The following is a 19,214-nucleotide window of genomic DNA, read 5'->3' as shown; positions in this document are numbered from 1 at the left end:
TGAAGGTTTACCCTTGCATCTGGGATCTCCTTTCACATGGTCAGTAGAGCCACAAAAAACACATTTTCCAAATGCTTTCTGGAATGGTGGCTTGTTCTGGCCTCCCTCGGGTTTGGCACCAGAAGGTACACTATTCTGCTGTGGTTTTCCTTGTGGCTTACCCTTATGGTTTTGTTTGGGGCCCTCTTTGGAATTTGAGTTATTAGAATTCTCTTTCGAGTCTTTTTTAGGCTGAGTTGCCCCAGAATCCTTATGAGTAGCCCTGTTGGCAACCCACAAGTCAGCAGCCTTAGCTAGCTTCCTGGAATCCAATTCCTTCGAATCAGCCAAGTGCTGTCTGAGCTCAGGAGAACAGGCATCATAAATAGACTCCAACATAAAAAGATTCTTCATACCCTCATAAGTGTTCACCTTGTAACCCTTAATCCATCCCTCTAAGTTTTTCAACCCTTCACTCACCCAGGTAGCCCAAGGGGTACCATCATGCTTTTTGAGGAATCTAAACCTCTTAAGATACTGGGAAGGGGTCTTCCCAAATCTAGCTATCAAAGCTAGTTTCACACTTTCATACTCTTTCCTATCCTCCTCCCCCAACTCCATTACCACATCAGTTGCAACAGGGGGGAGCCTAGAGAACAACCAGGTAAGTAGCTCATTACCTGTGATGTTCTGGAACCCATGATTCTACTCAAACAAACTCAGCCAATCCAACACATCCAACTTTGGTTCATACATACCAATTAATTCCTTAGGCATCCGGGGTCTTTTGGGACTGGAACTTCTAGAGGAGCCAGAGACAGAGGCAGTTTCGACAGACAACCTTTTCATTTCTAACTCATGCTTGAGCTCCAGTTCTCTGAGCCTAAGAATTTGTTGCATTTCTTGGTGTTTCGGTTCAGTTTGAGCAGTAATCCTTCTGAATTCCAAGTCTATTTTCATTTTTTCTAGTTCAAGGACTTGAGGACTTAGTGTGGGACCTTCTATAGGCCCAGTAGGTACAGCTGGCAAGGCAGACAGAGGAACAGGGGTGACAGTTTCATTAGCCTCTCCCTCCTCTTCAGCCTCTTCATCACTAACATCAGAACTTTGATTTAGATCAACACCATTACTGTTATCTACATTTGCTGGAGAAGTTGGGTCCTCTGATCCAGTACCCAGACTTTGGTTTTCCAGCAATCTTGCTATTAGTTCTATTTTCTTGCCTTTTACAGAAAGATTCTCTTGTCTACAGAGAGCTCTCAAACTCTCAGTATTTTCACCTGACAAGGACTCTTGCCGTTAAACTTCCATAGTAGACATGTTTTTTGAAAGTTGCTTTTTAGTGCTAAGCTTTGTGGTTAGTTCTCCTAAAGTGTTGAAAAAGCACTCTAAACTGTATACTCGATACGAATCCCACCGCTGTACACCAGTGTTAGGCAGAAACCTGTGCAGTTCCTGCTGGGACCACTGCAAAAAGTTTAAGTCTACAGGAGTTAGCAGTAAACCCAATTGGTAGCAGTCTGCACCACCCAGATTTACCTGGTAGCATGGCTGAGCAGTCAGACCTCTCTCAAGACGAGTTAGGCCATATTTGGAGTATACAAGATAGGGAAATTTACACAGTAGAACAAGCAGACATGGATCAGAGCTTCGGTGTAAAGATATATAATTATTTATTTAAAAACACATCTATGGAAAACACACTGGCACTAATATGGCAAACAACTTTAATCACAGTTACTATAAGTATAGATCAATCCCATAACAATATTGCGACAAGTCTAGGTTCAAAGACACCACTTATTTGCAGACAGAGGTGAGTGCTTAACCTAGATGGCACTCTAGTATTCGTTAGAAAGGGAGAGAAAAAGGAAGGGTATGAAACCAACTTAGTACCAACACTTTTACGAAACAAATGCAAGGCAAGCAAGGCAGGGTCTACTGTAAATCACAAAGTTCAGAGGCCGGGCCCACTCGGAGAGAGGCACGGCGGTATGTCCCAAAAGACCACAGTGGAAATGCACTTCAAGTATTTGTAGCAAAATGTCACAGAAAGGTTGGACCAGTTTAGAACAAAAGTTTAAGAAGGTCTGGAGGCGACCCAATGGAAAGGTAAGGATTTAAGACACCTCACGCTAACCGTTTCAAGGGAAGCCAGGCGGACACAGTACCTTGAGAGTGAAGAGGCAGCTCCGGCGGGGGCAGTTGTTCCTGGTGGTGGATGCAAGTCGGGGCTTTGCCAGAAGATGAGATGATCTTGTCGTCGAGGAAAGTTGAAGATCGTTGCACCACCAGGGAAGAGACCAGCCGCGGAGTGCTCAATCACAAGGCACCACCTTTTGGTCGCGGTACAGTGGTTAGTGGCTATCCGGTTGCCAGGGTGCTCACCACAGGCAATTCGACCACTAGACGTCCTGGAAGCGAAGAAAAAGCAAGGGACTGGTTGTTCCCACCAGTCATGGGAAGAAGACTCTCCAGCAGGGAGATCTCCTCTGTCGTTGGGAAGTGGTGAGTCGGTTCAGCAGGGCTCCACCGGAGGTGTCGTCATTGCAGGTCGGCTCAGCTTTACCCTCGTCGGATTCTTAGGTCCTGTGGCGACTTCTGAAGTTCCAGTCCCAAAAGCCCTGCTTTTATGCAGAAAACCCCCATTCATTCAGCCTAGCTGTCAATCAAACATGCTAAGTGGTGAGCGGGGCGGCGCACCACTCGGGCCAATCACACCAGAGTGCGACTTGAGTTGGCAAGGCAACTCAGTCCAGGGTCCCTAAACCCCCTCCCATACCCCCTGTGGTACCCAGACAGAATGGCACCACTCTGGAGGGCTTCTGTGCAGAAGCCCGCCAAAGGTGGAACAAAGGGCTCAACCTTTAGTTCGGAGTTACAGAGGCAAACACATACGCCATTTTAAAAACCGAGTTCTGGCAGAAAATACCAACTGGTGGATTTATTTAAGACAAATAAACCGGCGGTATGTTAGAGACTAATGTGAAAAGGTATTAGCCTCGAACAATGGGAAGAATCCCATACGACTATATTCGCGGTCGAATATAAAAAGTAGTATCCACTGCCACCAGCCAAAACTCGACGAGGGGGACGGGACAATGCCCCCTCGAATAACAGACCCAGGGGTAATCGAATTACCCCTACCAGTACATCCACAATAGGATGGTTTGTACTAGTTCTGTTAGTAAATTTAGGTCTAGTAAAGCCAATGGTGACTTTACATGCCCTGGGAGACAGTAGTCAGTCCCAGGGTATGGAGTCTATGGTGGGGGTCACCTAGGACACCCCAGTGTTACGGCACGGAGGGTGCTGTGTAACACACATAGCAAAACACATGAGGCCCTATGGAGTAAAAGACCCCATAGCCCATCGAACACATTGACATTCAATGCAATTTACCACAAATCATGTCCAAGAGTGGGAGAAAAGAGTCTCACTCTTGGCAGGATGAAAAAAACAAACTCCAGAAATCCAGCAAAGCTGCTGGGGGACTCACTAGGTTAGGAAATTCTCCCTAAACAGAGAATTCTCCCTAACACTTGTCCATTTCAAACACTCTTTTATAGAAAGTAAAGCATTGCACAATAATTAAATTACCTCATATGATGCTAATTAGCATGACTAGGTGTTTCCCACATTTTCTGGGTCACAAGACATGTGTTACAATTTAAAACTGAAAAATAGCAGTTCTGAGAATGACACATTTACTTCAGACTGCTTAGCACACGGTGTCCAATGTCATCTCGCCTAGCTTATCTTTTTTTTAAAAAACTTTTCTTTATTGGCAAGAAGTAGTAGCTGGCACAATACAGGTTACAACAACAACACACATTTCACATTTGAAGCTTGAATGATAATGCACAGATTCTACAGAAGGTCTCATACGTTCATAAAAGCAAGTTAATTACAATAGAGCCATTCATCATATAGTTTGATCAATCCCCTGATCAGGAGATGAGGGAGAGGACAGAAGCTCCAGGTCTACCCTGCGGTTCAGGTAGCTACAAACTCTGTCCATATGTTTTTAGGTCGAGCATTCCTGGGCAACATGTTGAAGTAGTCCTCCTCACAAGATTGTGTCCAGGTAAGGGTTCTCAACCACATTTCTAGTGAAGGGGGGGATCTGCGCTTCCAACATTGCAGGATGCATTTCTTGGCCACTATCGCTGCCACATTCAGAAATCTAGCAACCCGTTTCGCCTCAGCCCCCTCCCACAGCCCGAACAGTAGAGACAGGGGCTCAGGGTTAACACAGAACCCTACCATCTCAGAGAAGGCCCCAAGCAACGCCTCCCAGAACGGGGCCAATGTCCCACAAGACCAGAACATGTGAGCGTGGTCCGCATCGGTGGATCTACATCTCTGGCAGGGGTGGGAGTGATCCCGTGCAAATTTCCCAACCGCGTAAGAAGTGTAGTACCGGCGATTGAGTAATTTGTATTGAACACATCTAACTCTGGAATTGAGGGAAACCTTGCATGTATGCATGCACATTTTGGTCCACATGCCATCAGTGATGTCTAATCCCAGGTCACGGCTCCAAGCATCCCGAACAGTGTGGGGGGGTTCCAAGCTCGCGCCATAAACATTTTATACAGGGAGGACACAATGCCCCTACCCCCTGCGGAATTAACAATGTAGCAGATCTCGGGGGACTCCGGGGGTTCGTCTGGGTACGAAGGCCACATGTCTTGGACTGCCGCCCTGAGACGAAAGTATTGCAGCAGCTCCAGTGAGGACTTGGAGTGCCCTGGCTTCCATGTACGTGGGGTGATAAATTTCCCATTGGGGAACAAGTCGGAGAATGACCTGTATCCCAGGTCCGACCAGTGATGCATAAGAAGCTTATCTTGTGTGGGGGTGAGGCCCGGGAACGACTACAAGGGAAGCCATTTGTAATACGGGGGGGGGCAGAGTAAGGCAGCAGAACCTGTCGCCACGCCCTGATAGTGGAGGCCACTGGGTCAGCAGGGGCATCCGAGCGATACGAGTGGAAAAGGATCAAGGACATGACATTTACCTCCCCAGTCGCGAGGATCTCAAGCTTAACATGCGGGGGGGGGTCCTGGTGGTGGTACCAGTATGTAGCGAGCTGAGCCTGAGCGTCTATCCAATACTGGGTGAGATCAGGCGCATTGAAGCCACCCTTCTCATAGGGTAGAGTCATATGTTGTCACTTCCTTCGCACGGCACCGGAATGACATAGAAAGCGGGCGCACCCCGTGTGCAAGTCTGCAAAGTACTGTTTCCCGGGCCAGAGTGGAACGTTAGCAAATATGTATAGGAGCTTTGGAACTATGATCACCTTTATTAGGGGCAGCCATCCTGATAGTGAGAGGGGGAGGTTACACCATCTTTTCATCCTGGCCTCAGCATATTGCGCAGCAGCCCCATAGTTATCGGACAATAAAGAGGATTTCGAGAGGGACACCTGGACCCCCAGGTATTTGATGCCCTCAGGGGCCCACTTGAGCGGGAATTCGCATGCAGGTTGGGAAGTTGCGGGTGTGAGGGGAAAGATTTCTGATTTAGTGTAATTTATGATGAAGCCCGAGAATGTGCCAATTTTGATTATTTCACGAATGATCGGGTCGAGATGGACTGAAGGGTCTCTAATGTATAGAAGCACATCGTCTGCATAAAGTGATATAATTTCGGGGGTGTCCCGCAGACGTATCCCTTTGCGTGCGTGGTTGTCTCTTACACTATCCGCCATGGGCTCAATAGCCATCGCGAACAGCAGGGGAGAAAATGGGCATCCCTGACACGTCCCTCTGTGGAGGGTGAAGGAAGCTGACAGATGGGAGTTAACCAGGACTCTGGCCACGGGGTTAGTATATAGCAATTTAATGCAGGACAGCATGTATGGGCCGATCCCCATCTTCTCCAGCACCGCCCACAGGTATTACCACGAGACCATGTCGAACGCTTTTTGGGCGTCTAGTGTCACGGCAACCAGGTTGGCTTTGGGGTCAATCCTAGAGATGACATTGAACAGACGTCGAATGTTTAAGGCAGTGGAACGGGCAGGGACAAAACCACTTTGGTCCGGGTGGATCAGATATTTCATGATGGGGAGGAACCTATTTGCCATGATTTTGGCGAAAATGTTGGTATCTGTATTAATGAGGGACAGGGGTCTGTAGGAGCCACATTCATCGAGAGGCGTACCCGGCTTGGGGAGCACGGTGATGACAGCCACATGCAGGGACTGGGGAAGGGTAGCAAGACGCAGCGACTCATCCCAAACCTCATGAAGCCGTGGGGAAAGAAGGGCAGTGTGCTCTTGATAGAACTCGGCGGTTAGGCCGTCTGGACTGGGAACTTTTCCTTTAGGGATGGCCGAGATGACAGCGGCGATCTCATCAAGGGTGAAGGGTGTATCTAGTTGTTCTTTAGTGGCTAGAGATATAAGGGACATTGGGATGCGGTCGAGGAGGTCGTCCAGGTCTTGCGGGCTGTGCTCTCGCTGCTGGGCATAAAGAGTTGCATAAAAATCTGCAAAGGTCTCAAGAATGGGCCGGTCAGACCAATGTCTCACTCCGTCATTGTCGATGATACTATCAATCCGGGCTCTGCCTCCCTCGGTCCGGGCAAGACGGGCAAGGGTGCGACCCGGCCTCTCCCACTCACCATACTTCCGGGCCGCAACGGGTTGGGCAAGTTATCTTATCTCGCTGAGGGCAAGGGACTCGAACGGGTCTAGTTCAGTTCGAATCTGTGCAAGCTTGGGTGGAGAGGGGGTGGTCGTGTACTCGCGCTCCGGCTCCTTAAGTCTGGACTCAGAACGGCACAAAGAGTTTCTAATGTCTTTCAGGACCCCGGCCTCCCTGGAGATACACATGCCTCTGATGAAAACCTTAAAGGCCTCCCACCTCACCCCATCTGTTGTGTCGTGGCGTTTGTTATTATCAAAAAACGAGATCATATCTGCCAGGATGTCGGCCCTGAAGACAATATCATGCAGTGCCTCTGACTTAAACCGCCAGTTAGAGTGATGGGGGAGGGCCGGGTGCAAAGCAATGTCCAATGTGATCGGGGAGTGGTCGGATAATGTGTGCGGCAGAATCTGTGTGGTAAGTGTTTTGCCCATGAGCCCCGCAGAGAGAAGGAAAAGATCAATCCTGGAATGACTGTCATGGGCAGAGGAGTAAAATGTAAACTCTTTAGACATTGGGTAGAGCGCTCTACAGGCATCTACCAGACCGGCAGTGAGCATGTGTGCATGGAGGCGGCGATCGGCCCTGGACATTACTCTGGGTGCAGCTCCGGATCTGTCCAATTCGGAGTCTAGAATGAGATTCATGTCCCCCCCCCAGATAATAGGAACCCCAACATATCCTAGGAGGATGTCGAGAATGTGATCAAAAAAATCGGTTGCATCTATGCTCGGGGCATATGTGTTGACCAGAAGGCATTCTGTATTAGCAAGGAAACAGTGGAGGATTACGTATCTACCCTCAACATCTATATGGCTGGTGCGGAGGGAGAATTCCAAGGACTTGTGAATCAAGATAAGGACACCCTTGGACTGTGAGGAGTACACTGTGTAGTATTTGTTGGGGCCCCACGCCGGGGTGAGAGAGGACGAGAGGTGTGCGAGGGCGTGGGTTTCTTGCAAGAGAAGTATTTTGACCCCATGCCTCTGGACATAAGCAGTAATCCTGCGTGCCTTCGTGAAGTTGCTGAGCCCTCTGACATTCCAAGACATTAGCCTAATAGCTATTCAGTAGCATTTTAGGGGGGATCCCAGTAACGTGTGACATAATTTGTTGAACAAGTTTCGGCCACCAATACAGTGGCCCGCTGCATCGCGCCATAAGCCACTACTACCTCACCATTTTGGTTATAACATCCCACAACTGTACCCCCCCTCCCTCACTGCCTCCCCCAACACAGCAGTGCCCGAAAGCCCACCCAAAGATCCAAGGCGATCGTGCCAGACCCAACAGGGCAAGGCCTGCCCACACACCCAACTGGGGCGCAAACCAGTGAACATAACAAGCCAAACTCGGCGTTGCAACCACAGCGGGGGTCACTGCTGCTGTGGGCCCGACTGAGATGGTTGAGCGGTGGAATACACCGAATAACGTGCAGCGGTAAATATGTTAAGTTTAGAGGAGACACCATAGTAGAGTACGGTAAGCAGAGGGTATAGAAATAAAGGATCTCATGATTGGAGCAATATACCGTAGATCATACACCAGTAACCCATGTTAAGTTTCAGGAGACATCACAACAACTTACGACAAGCAATGAATATACAAGACAAAGGATACATGAGATAGCAAGGAAAATGCAAATGACAGGCGTGCCATTGGTACAATAAAAGATTCAGGCATTGGGGGCAAGGCAGGCCAGCTCAACCCTCCTCCCCTGGGTCGTCAACCGGACCTGGGACAGGAATATGGGACTCAATAAATTTCACCGCCTCCTCAGGGACCGTGAAAAAGTACAATTTATTACGGTGGGTGAGCTTCAGCATTGCAGGGAACAACATGGCGTATTCCACTTTCCTCTACCTAAGCAATTTTTTCACACCATTGAATTGTCTGCGCTCCATTTGGACGCTGACCGAGAAGTCGGGAAAGATGCGGATAGTCTGAGACTCAGTTTCAGTTCACCCTTTTCTCGAGCCAAACGTAGAATGTGATCCCTATCCCTGAAGCTGAGAACCTTAGCAATAATTGGTCTAGGGAAATCGCCCGGCTTGGGGCGTGGGGCCAGTGTGCGATGAGCGCGTTCAATAGTGAAAAACGGCGTTCAATAGTGAAAAACGGGGAGAGTTGAGGATTACCCAGGAGGTCTCTCAGGAGGGTCTCGACTGCATGTTCCATTTTGCCTTTGAGGGCTGCCTCCGGAACCCCCACAATGCAGATTTTGTTCCTGCGGGATCTGGACTCTAAGTCATCACACTTCGCCTTGACCTGCTTCATATCGCGCACCAAGTCAGAGACCGTGTTGGAGCACGTGCACCTCATCCTCATTGGCCCCAATCCTGGTCTCGGCCTCAACCAGCCTAGCGCCATGCTGATCCAATTTGGTGCGTAGTGAGGCTACACTGGCGTTTATGTCATCTAATTTTTCATGAAATGACGCAAAGTTTTTGGCCATAGTCTCCATCAGTGTTGTAAGGTCTGGTTGAAGGGAACATGAGGGTGTGTCTGGATCGTCCTGAGGCAAGGCGCCCCCCCCCCTGCTCCTGCCTAGAGAGATTTTTGGCATATTTGTCCATCGCCCGGTTTTGTTGGCCCTGCGTCACTTGCCGGACATGTTCAGAGACACACCGAGACCCCGGAGGGCAGTTTTGTGAATTGCACGCACCAGGGCTCAGGGCTGTTGCGGGCAAGAGTTCCGGGAGGGGCTACAGCCTCCCAGCCCACGCAGGACCACCCGCAGTATAGGGATTAGGGAAAGGTATACACTAGGGCGGAGTGTTGCAAGGCACAGATACCACTGTGCAGGAACAGGCAGTGTGTCAAGTTGTCAAGAGTGGCAAGGCAATTTAGAGGGGATAGAGCCAGGAAGGCACACCAGAGATCCAGTCGGGTCGCAGCAGACAGTACCAGCCAGGTAAGGCAGTGCGAGCCCGAGCCGCCAGGCGGGCGAGGAGGGCAGGCAGGTGTATGCACTATCTGGGGAGGCTGTGAGGGTGCCTCCAGAGGCAGGGTGAACGGGGAGAGGGCGACATTAAGAACAATAACTTGAGCAATGCCACACAAGCCAACCGTGGGGCTGTGCAGGCTCAGCAGGGATAAAGGCACATAGTTTCAAGGTAACCAGGTAGATATGGAGGCAATTGTGTCCTGCGAAGGGGGGGAGGCCGCCGCCCCCAGGCGTGACAAGGTGCAGGGGAGCGGTTAGCAGCAGTCCTAGGCCCCACGCTCCTCACCTGTAGGCTCCAGAGTGCTGAAGGAGAAGCAGACAGTGGCCCAGACCCCAGTGAGGCTCCAACCAGGAGCGGCGGACAGCCGAAGAGGCACCAGCAGCAGAGGCGCACCGCCACCAGAGGACCAGGGCCCCCCCAGCCTCCACCACAGAGTCACGGATCCAGTGGAGAAGCCGCCAGGCAGATCAGGCCAGGTGTATAGGCCACGGGGGACCGCTCGGGCGGGCCCCGCAGTGTGATGCGTGGAAAGTGGCGAACGGAGGAGGAGCAGGATCCGTCAGCCGCGGGAAGGCGCCCGGGGCAAGTGAGGAGGGAGGCCGCACAGGCGAGCCGCCGTGGTCCGGCCACGGGGAGAGCGCGCCAAGGACATGGAGGCACCGGGCAGCAGAGCGCCAGGGTGCGACACCGAAGCGGAGCCTGGCGGAAGAGGGAGCAGGGCCGCCGCTCAGGCAGGAGACCACAGCACAGGCGGCAGGAGGAGCCGGGCAGCCTGTAGTGTCAGGACGGCCGCCTCCGGGGAAGCACAAGGCGTCAGGACCGCAAGTGGAAGACGCGGTCCATGAGACCCAGGGGGCCTCAGCTTCAAGCGGCCGGGGCAGGAGCGGCCACCAAGGCACCCCGGTATCCGCCATCCACGCGGGAGGGACCGCTCCAGCGGCCCCCGCAGCTCGATGTCGTTGGGCTGGCCGCCCAGCCCGCTCCCAAAAGGCAGGTCGGGGAGAGGAATCGTACTAGGATGGCGCAGGAACCAGGCACCCGGCAGCAGTGTGAACGGGGCCGAGAGGAGGGAGCACTGCCCCAGCGGTGAGCGAGGCCCGGCCCGGAGGCTGGGTGGGCGGGGAGGGAATCCAGCCCGCAGCTCAAATTTCAGGATTCAGCGCAGCAGGGCAGCCAGCCGAGGCAGGAGAGCCAGCCCCCAGGGGGCCCCGGCGACCAGGGCAGCAGCCGGCCACGCAGCCAAGGAGGCCTCAGGCAACAGGCGGACAGTGCAGGAACAAGGCGGCCAGAAGTCCGATTCACGCCACAAACATATCAGTAGATAGCCAGGTAAACCAGCAGCACGATGCTCTCTGCCTCAACCTCGGATGAGGGATAGAACCACTGATTCAGGCGGATGAAAGCAACCAGGCCACGGAGCAACAAAGCTAGGCAGCCATCTTGCAGGCTGCTCAACAGCGCCATCCTCGCCTAGCTTATCTGATTCAGCCTACTGCCGAATTTTATTTATAAAAAAACGTTGAACACCACTGTTAGAAATTGTATATTCCTTCCATTTAAACTGCTGAATCACTGCATATTGGCTTCTGCCTTTCAGAGCTGCTCATGATCCTATATTATTTTATTTATTCAATATTTCAACTCTTCATGGGGCCTGTAGCCATCTATATTCATTCTAACAGGAATGGATTATTTTGTTATTATTATTGGCCTTCTTATAATATGTTTTCTAATGTTTATTGAGTGTGGGTAATATTTGTCCGAGGGAGCTGTGTTCTATATTTTGTATGTTGTGTGCAATGTAAGCATTCCTTTGTTTTTATGTTGTCCTAAATAAATGTGTGCAGTGTCATCTATTTTCTATTGTACCTGCCTATACTAAGAGCAGCCTGGTTGCTCCAATGAACAATGCTTCTGACTTTCAAAATGTTAGACATGAAGGCAGGGCACATTCCCTAAATTACATTTTCACCTACCCGTCGCCAAAGATGGGGAGGATTTACTCCTTTTCACCATGACCCTGTAATGTCACTCAAATAAGCACCTTTTAAACATGGAAGGGTCAGAAATGTACAAGAGATCAGATCTTCACTGACATGTCTTCTGAGGTTCACAGAACATAGCCCTCACAAACCCTCTTGCTCTTGCAAAGTATACCAGACACAACTAAGAACCCAAAGGGACGGCAATAGCTCCTTCCCTCAACCTCCCTCCCCCAAGAGACCAACAGCACAGGTTACAGCAGCACTGTCATTAGACCAGATCCTAACGTTCTCCACTTTTGTATCTTCTCAGATGTCGAACTTCTTCGTGAGGAGTCTGAAGACATTATCTGCTTTACCAGAACATTTTCAGATCTCACCTGCTTCTGGGACGAACAGGGGTGGAATGAAAGCGAGACAAAATACCAATTCTTCTACAGGTTTGAGTAAGCATTGTCCTCTTCATCATGACAAGCACTTGGTGAGCGTTCTGCGAATCGTTCATGAACACGACAAAACGTGGCAGTGACACAAAGATCACTCAATACAATGTTGTGATCATTAATTGAACACACCAGGTGGTTCAAATATCACACCTTTTGAAAATCACTATAGTACATTGTACAATAGTTGTTGCATTCATTTTACCAATTCACACATACACAAATTACATACATAGTCAATGTACTATAATAAACCCAAGTACCAAAACATCTCTCTACAAGGCCTCCTAAATCCCTACTGCCTTTGCGTTCTCCACCTGAACTCGCAAGGCCTACCAAGGCTGAGCTCTCACACCCTCACTGCTAGTGGTCTGCTTTCTTCACACACCTCACATGTTTACAACAGCAGCATCAACAAACAGCTGCAATGGATGGACGTTGTTGGGAGCTAGTCAGCTCCTGCTTGTACCTGGCAGACCCTGGTGAAGTTGACAGCAACTACTATCACTAGCTTCTCGTTGTCACGGTTTTATTACATGGCACACACAAGCCAGGGATCTCCTTCCCCTGCAATGAATATGGTGTACAATAAAAACGCTTTGATTTATTTTCACACTTTAGGTCCTTTTTTGCGAAGGCCTCCAATACGTCTCTCATCCAACCTCCCCAAATACCCCGTGTCACAATGGACTAGGAACCAGGCTGGTGTGTATCAATAAGCTATTTATTAATTTATTATTTATTGTCAAATTAGAATGAACCAATTACAACAGCCACCAATGTTCTGGCAACACAAAACGCAATATCCTTTTTGATGGAACAGTACACTTCGATAACTCAAAAGATATAGTACAAGAAATTACTTTTGCTTTCAAACCACACCATGAAAATGAATGCAAACAACAGGAAAATGCAAGCGCACAAAAATGTCAAAAATGTGGATTGAGTCCCAGCATTGCTCACCCTCTCGCCACCCAAACCTCCACTAGGCTTGTCAGTTTTAGATGGAAGGCATTGACAAGGAGTGGGAACACAAGGTAAACATCAGATTTGGAATCTAGTTCATAGAAACTATATGGTGAGCAAGCAAAGAAAGGGAAAAATCCGTTTTTAGCGCAAAATGGAAAAACTGGGTTTTTAAATCAGTTATCTCAGCTGCTCTGGGAAAGCATAGAAAGACGGGCAGGACTTTAGAGAATACTATTCAGCACCAAGGGGAACATCGGTTTTTGGATATTTCAATGCAATGTGAAAGAAAATGCAAAGGGAAATATGTTTTTATCTCACCATAGGGAATGAGGAACAGAAAGGGAAAATCATTTTTGGGGATGTTAAGCTCAATTTCAATGGGAAAGAAAATGCAAATGGAATTCATTTTTACTGAGGTTTAAATTACAGGCAAGCTCTGGGAAAGGGGTTGCACACAAATAGAGAGATACAATTGGAAAATACAGTTGCAGATGGAAATATGTTTAGCATGGCACAATTTAAACACAGGGGCACATTCATTTCTCACCTCACAATGGAATTCATTCTTTTGGGCAACACTTCATAACTATAACTATTAACAAAAACACTAGGGAAAGATGGCTGGTTTCAAATTCCACCAACACCAATCCCATGAAATTCAATGGGGGAATTAATTGATTTACTTTGAAAAATATACTAAGGATTTACGCAGGCAAATCAGTATTCTCCAGAGGGGAATTGCTACCATACACAAGCAAATGAGGAATTATTCAATGGGAAAATGACGTAAATACACGGGCAAACAGGAATGTTTCAATACGTAACTTACTGAAATACACAGGCAAACCAGAGAGGGGATTTTTCCATGGGGGAATCTCTATGGCAATGCTTAAAGAATATAGGGCTTATGCAAGCTATGGCTTGGGGTAACTATACTTACCAGAGAGGTCTGGACTGGACATCAGGTGGTGTCAGGACACTGCTGGGACAGCCAATGGGGTCAGTCAAGGATTCCCTTTTTCCTCCAAGGGGTACCAAGGCAGCTACTAAACCTCCTGGCTCCACTGCAGTTTATGCCTCACTGTGCTGGGATGGTTCTTCCCGATTTCGCCCGCCTCTCGCCTCTGGATTAGTAGGAAAAGTCCTGATTTGAGGCAGGGTTATCTAGTTATAGAGAAAATTACATCACTAATGTGTCATGACTTCCGCAAAAGGGATTTGTTAATGTTCAATCCTCCAAACCCACATGTGGGCTTATAGGTCCAGCAAATGTGGGAGTGCTTTGGACTGGCTAGGGTAGGAGACCTATCCATCATCTTCCTTCGACAGGGGGGCTAGGTATGATTCAGGGACATAGAAATCTCACTGCCTGACACGTGCCCTTAATCTCCATATTTTGACACATATGAAGGCATTTCTTAATTCTATGTTTTACTGCCAGTCAAATGACACTACTTAGACGTTTGTATGTCATTCCTATGCAGAGCTACAGTTTTTCCTCATTTACTTACAAACTATATCCGTGAAATATATAATGCTCGGTGGGCGGAATATGAATCATATTCTACATGTTTCCTCAAATGTTCATATCTCTCAACTACACAAGGAGGGTCCCATGATGTTTTCATATAAAACTTGAATTGTGTATGGCCTATTTGACACCTTTTCAGAAATCCCAAAATGATTATTGTGGGATAAATATTCTATTTTATATTATAAAAACCATGTCTCCCATTCTGTACAATGGACAGTTGAAACCACTCCTTTCCTGGCCCCCACCCTTGCAAGTCCTTGTTCCTGGCTGTGATGTCAAAAGGGGCTCTGTGTTGAGATTAGATTACACATTCCAAGAGCTAATTGACAGCTAAGTAACGTGCTATTGCTGCCTAAGTGACCTGGGTCATAAAAAAACTGGGGAACAGAGCTACCTTATCTTGTCCACACTGTGAATTTGATATCAGAGCCTTCTATTCTTTGTATATTTAAGGGAAACCCCTCCTGTTAGAAGCTACAGGCCTCTCTAGGTTTCCAGGCCAACCAATGGAAAGAATTCAGTTTCACATTTGAAGAACTAACAAGCAAAGAGAGCGAAACGAAACCAAAGTCTTTCCCCCTCCGTTGAATTTCACTTTTTAGCTCCGATTTTTAATTGACTTGAACTCTTGAAAGGCACACACTTAATATGTTGAACTATCACTGCAAAGTTGTTCCCTGCATGTGGTGGTGAAAGAAAACATCATAATTACAGGCTTTGGTGTAATTATGTCACTTTAAAGGAAAGACAAAAGAACATTTGATTCATGTGAACAGTGAAAGAAACTCCATTTTGCTGCAGCTGCTTAGACCCAGTTCAGCCTCTCATTATAGATTATGTGCATGGTTGTTTCGTCTGTGACGGGCTCATGATAAACAGAAACCAAGTTCATATTTTAAAAATCTTGCACACATTTTGATGAGCATATCTTTAGTTAAAGGGAAACACAGAATGTACTCATTTTCTTTAATGTTCATGACAGATGGCAATCTGCTTCACTGCAACTGCTGCTCACATAGCTGACATCCCATTGAGGGTTCTGTGGACTGTGGTTTCTGTGAATGTTATTTTAGCGCTCCAATAATTTTGGTAAGCTTTGCAATGTGTCTTACCCTTATGCCAGGCAATTGCCATTTTTAGGCATCTCAAAGTTTTGAGGCCCAATTTCGCTCCTTTTTGCTTTGAAAGTGCAGGGCCTCTTTTCCACATTATTTCAGGGAAGGTCTTTTTACTTAGGGGCTGTCCCCCACTGACTCTTGCCTTTTATTTATGGCATCCAAGGCCATTTCACCCCGCATAGTGCCTCTCAAGGCAACTAGAGCCACACAAATATACCCATATAGGCACAAATATGTGTATGGTTATCTTTACAAAGGTGCATTGTCCAGAAGACATTTAAAGCATAATCTCATTTGGAGTTTAGATTCGTACCACGCTATGTATTAGTGCCTTGTTTTTTTCAGGAGTAGCGCTGGCTCACTCCTTAATCTCTGAAACTGCTGGGTTGCTTATCACGTCTTTTTTCTGATACAGATGTGATGACACCTCTGGAGAGTGTGGAGAGGGATAGATCGCTGGATGCAGAGACTGTCTTTGGTCAGCCAGATTGCATTTCTCCCACCAGAGAGTTTCTTAGCTTGCTGCCAAGAAAAATACACATTGGGTTTAAGACTCTTGCTGAGCCACCAAACTTTGAATCGCATATCTGGGTCCCTCCCAATTGGCTTACTGGCCTGCACATTAAGCTGCTGCTTAAAATTCCCTTCAAAACACCTGATACCCTCTAGCCAGCTGATGAGTACAACTGCTTTGTGGGCAGAACCCTGAATTTACAAGGCTGCACCCCCTAGCGCTCCCTTCTGCTTAAGGAATTACTTGAACATAGACTGTTGTGCTTCTTCTACTGAAGGAACATCCCTCCCACCCCCACCCTTCTGTTATATGCCCTATCTCCCAGTCATCTGGCAGCATAAGCACCTAATAACATAAAACAAATGAAAAGGCACCGATTGCGCAATAGTATGATCAGACAGCTGCCATGGTTGTGAATACAGGCCAGATCAGTAGGCGTCTGGTCTGGAGGTACACCCGTGAAGTCCGGATGCCACGGGGGCAGGTGCCCCAGCCCGCACACATTGCAGGAGTGATGTGAGGCATAGCACTTGTCTTCCATTTTTAATTTGTATTTGTTGTGTGGGTTGTAGGCACTACCACCCAAAGGAATTTCAGTGCTCAGTCTAAAAAATGGACCAGGGAAATAGGCAGAGAAATGCACTTAAAATGAGAATATTTTCACCTTTCTCCATGACAGAGTGAGTATGAACTGGAAGTGAATTCCAAGGCTTAGCAGAGGCACTGGATCTTTTGATTCGGTTGATGGAGTTGGGGGATCCCGTGGACAATCATTGTGGGTCAGATAAGTCTGTAATTGAATGTTTTGCTTGAGGTAATCTGGTACCAGCTGTAACTAGTCCTCTGTATAATGGTGCTGTCTGTAACTAGCCCTCTGTGCAATGGGGCCGGCTGTAACTAGCCCTCTGTGCAATGGCGCCATCTGTAACTAGTCCACTGTGCAATGGCCCCAGCTGTAACTAGTCCTCTGTTCAATGGCGCTGGCTGTAACGCGTCCTCTGTGTAAAGGCGCCGGCTGTAACTAGCCCTCTGTGCAATGGCGCAAGCGATACCTAGTCCTCTCTGAAATGGTGCCGGCTGTAACTAGTCCTCTGTGCAATGGCGCAGGCTGTAACTAGTCCTCTGTGCAATGGTGCTGGCTGTTAAAAGTCCTCTGTGCAATGGCACCATCTCTAACTAGTCCACTGTGCAATGGCGCCAGCTGTAACTACCCCTCTGTGCAATGGTGCTGGCTGTAACTACCCCTCTATGCAATAGCACCGGCTGTAACTAGTCCTCTGTGCAATTCCGCCAGCTATGACTAGTCCTCTGTGCAATGGCGCCGGCTATACCTAGTCCTCTGTGCAATGTCACTGGCTGTAACTAGTCCTCTCTGCAATTGCGCTGGCTATCAAAAGCCCTCTGTGCAATAGCACCAGCTGTAACTAGTACTCTGTACAATAGCGCCAGCTGTAACTAGTCTTCTGTGCAATGGCACCAGCTGTAACTAGTCCACTGTGCAATGGCGCCAGCTGTAAGTAGTCCACTGTGCAATGGCGCCGGCTGTATCTAGCCCTCTTTGCAATGGCACCGGCTGTAACTAACCCTCTGTGCTATGGAGCTGGCAGTAACTAGCCCTCTGTGCAATGGCAACAGCTGTACCTAGTCCTCTCTGCAATGGCGCCGGCTGTAACTAGTCCTCTGTGCAATGGCACCGGCTGTATCTAGTCCTCTGTGCAATGGCTCTGGCTGTCAAAAGTCCTCTGTGCAATGGCGCCAGCTGTAACTAGTCCACTGCAATGGCGCCAGCTGTTACTACCCCTCTGTGCAATGGTGCCGGCTGTGACTAGCCCTCTGTGCAATGGCGCCGGCTATAACTAGTCCTCTGTGCAATGGCGCCGGCTATACCTAGTCCTCTGTGCAATGTTGCTGGCTGTAACTAGTCCTCTCTGCAATTGCGCTGGCTGTCAAAAGCCCTCTGTGCTATAGCACCAGCTGTAACTAGGTCTCTGTGCAATGGCGTCGGCTGTAACTAGTCCTCTGTACAAAGGTGCCAGCAATAACTAGTCCTCTGTGCAATGGCACCAGCTGTAAATAGTCCACTGTGCAATGGTGCCGGCTGTATCTAGCCCTCTTTGCAATGGCGCTGGCTGTAACTAGTCCTCTGTGCAATGGCGCCGGCTGTAACTAGTCCACTGTGCAATGGCGCCGGCTGTAACTACCCCTCTATGCAATGGTGCTGGCTGTAACTAGCCCTCTGTGCAGTGGCACCAGCTGTAACGAGTCCACTGTTCAATGGTAATGGCTATAACTAATCCTCTCTGTAATGGTGCCAGCAGTAACTAGTCCACTGTGCAATGGCACCGGTTGTAACTAGTCCTCTGTGCAATGGCGCCAGCTGTCAAAAGCCCTCTGTGCAATGTCGCCGGCTATAAATAGTCCTCTGTGCAATGGCACTGGATGTAATTAGTTCCCTCTGCAATGGCGCCGGCTGTAACTAGTCCTCTCTCTGCAATGGCGCTGGCTGTCAAAAGCCCTCTGTGCAATGGCCCCAGCTGTAACTACTCCTCTGTGCAATGGCACCGGCTGTAACTAGTCCTCTGTACAATGGCACTGGTTGTAACTAGTCCTCTGTGCAATGGCACCTGCTGTAACTAGTCCTCTGTACAATGGCGCCTGCTGTAACTAGTCCTCTGTTCAATGGTGCCAGCTGTAACTAGTGCACTGTGAAATGGCGCCGGCTGCAACTAGTCCACTGTGCAATGGCGCTGGCTGTAACTGGCCCTCTGTGCAATGGCGCTGGCTTAACTAGTCCTCTGTGTTATGATATGATAGGTTATTTATAACCCTCTTAAGACCCAGAGGTTTCTATGCGCCGACCCGGGTATCGAACTGGTGTTGCTCTGTGTCGTCTTGCTTCCAAGTCGAGCGCGTTGCCACTGAGCTATCCTCCCGAGACTGTTGCGCTGGCTGTCAAAAGTCCTCTGTGCAATGGCGCCGGCTGTAACTAGTCCACTGTGCAATGGCGCGGGCTGTAACTAGCCCTCTGTGCAATGGTGCCAGCTGTAACTAGCCCTTTGTGCAAT

The 19,214-nt window shown here is 48.7% G+C and overlaps 1 protein-coding gene across 1 annotated transcript in view; it reads left to right on the top strand.

Annotated features, from left to right (window-relative positions):
* MPL (MPL proto-oncogene, thrombopoietin receptor) overlaps positions 1-19,214 on the top strand; it is a 301,040-nt gene that overhangs the window by 48,846 nt on the left and 232,980 nt on the right. The window contains exon 2 of the mRNA XM_069642442.1: positions 11,885-12,017. Within this exon, the coding sequence (XP_069498543.1) occupies positions 11,885-12,017 (133 nt within the window). The remainder of the gene's footprint in view (positions 1-11,884; positions 12,018-19,214) is intronic.

Source organism: Ambystoma mexicanum, chromosome 1q (genome assembly GCF_040938575.1).
Source record: "Ambystoma mexicanum isolate Mex_15411 chromosome 1q, UKY_AmexF1_1, whole genome shotgun sequence".
NCBI classification, from domain to species: domain Eukaryota; kingdom Metazoa; phylum Chordata; class Amphibia; order Caudata; family Ambystomatidae; genus Ambystoma; species Ambystoma mexicanum.
This window is presented reverse-complemented; position numbering and strand designations above follow the sequence as displayed.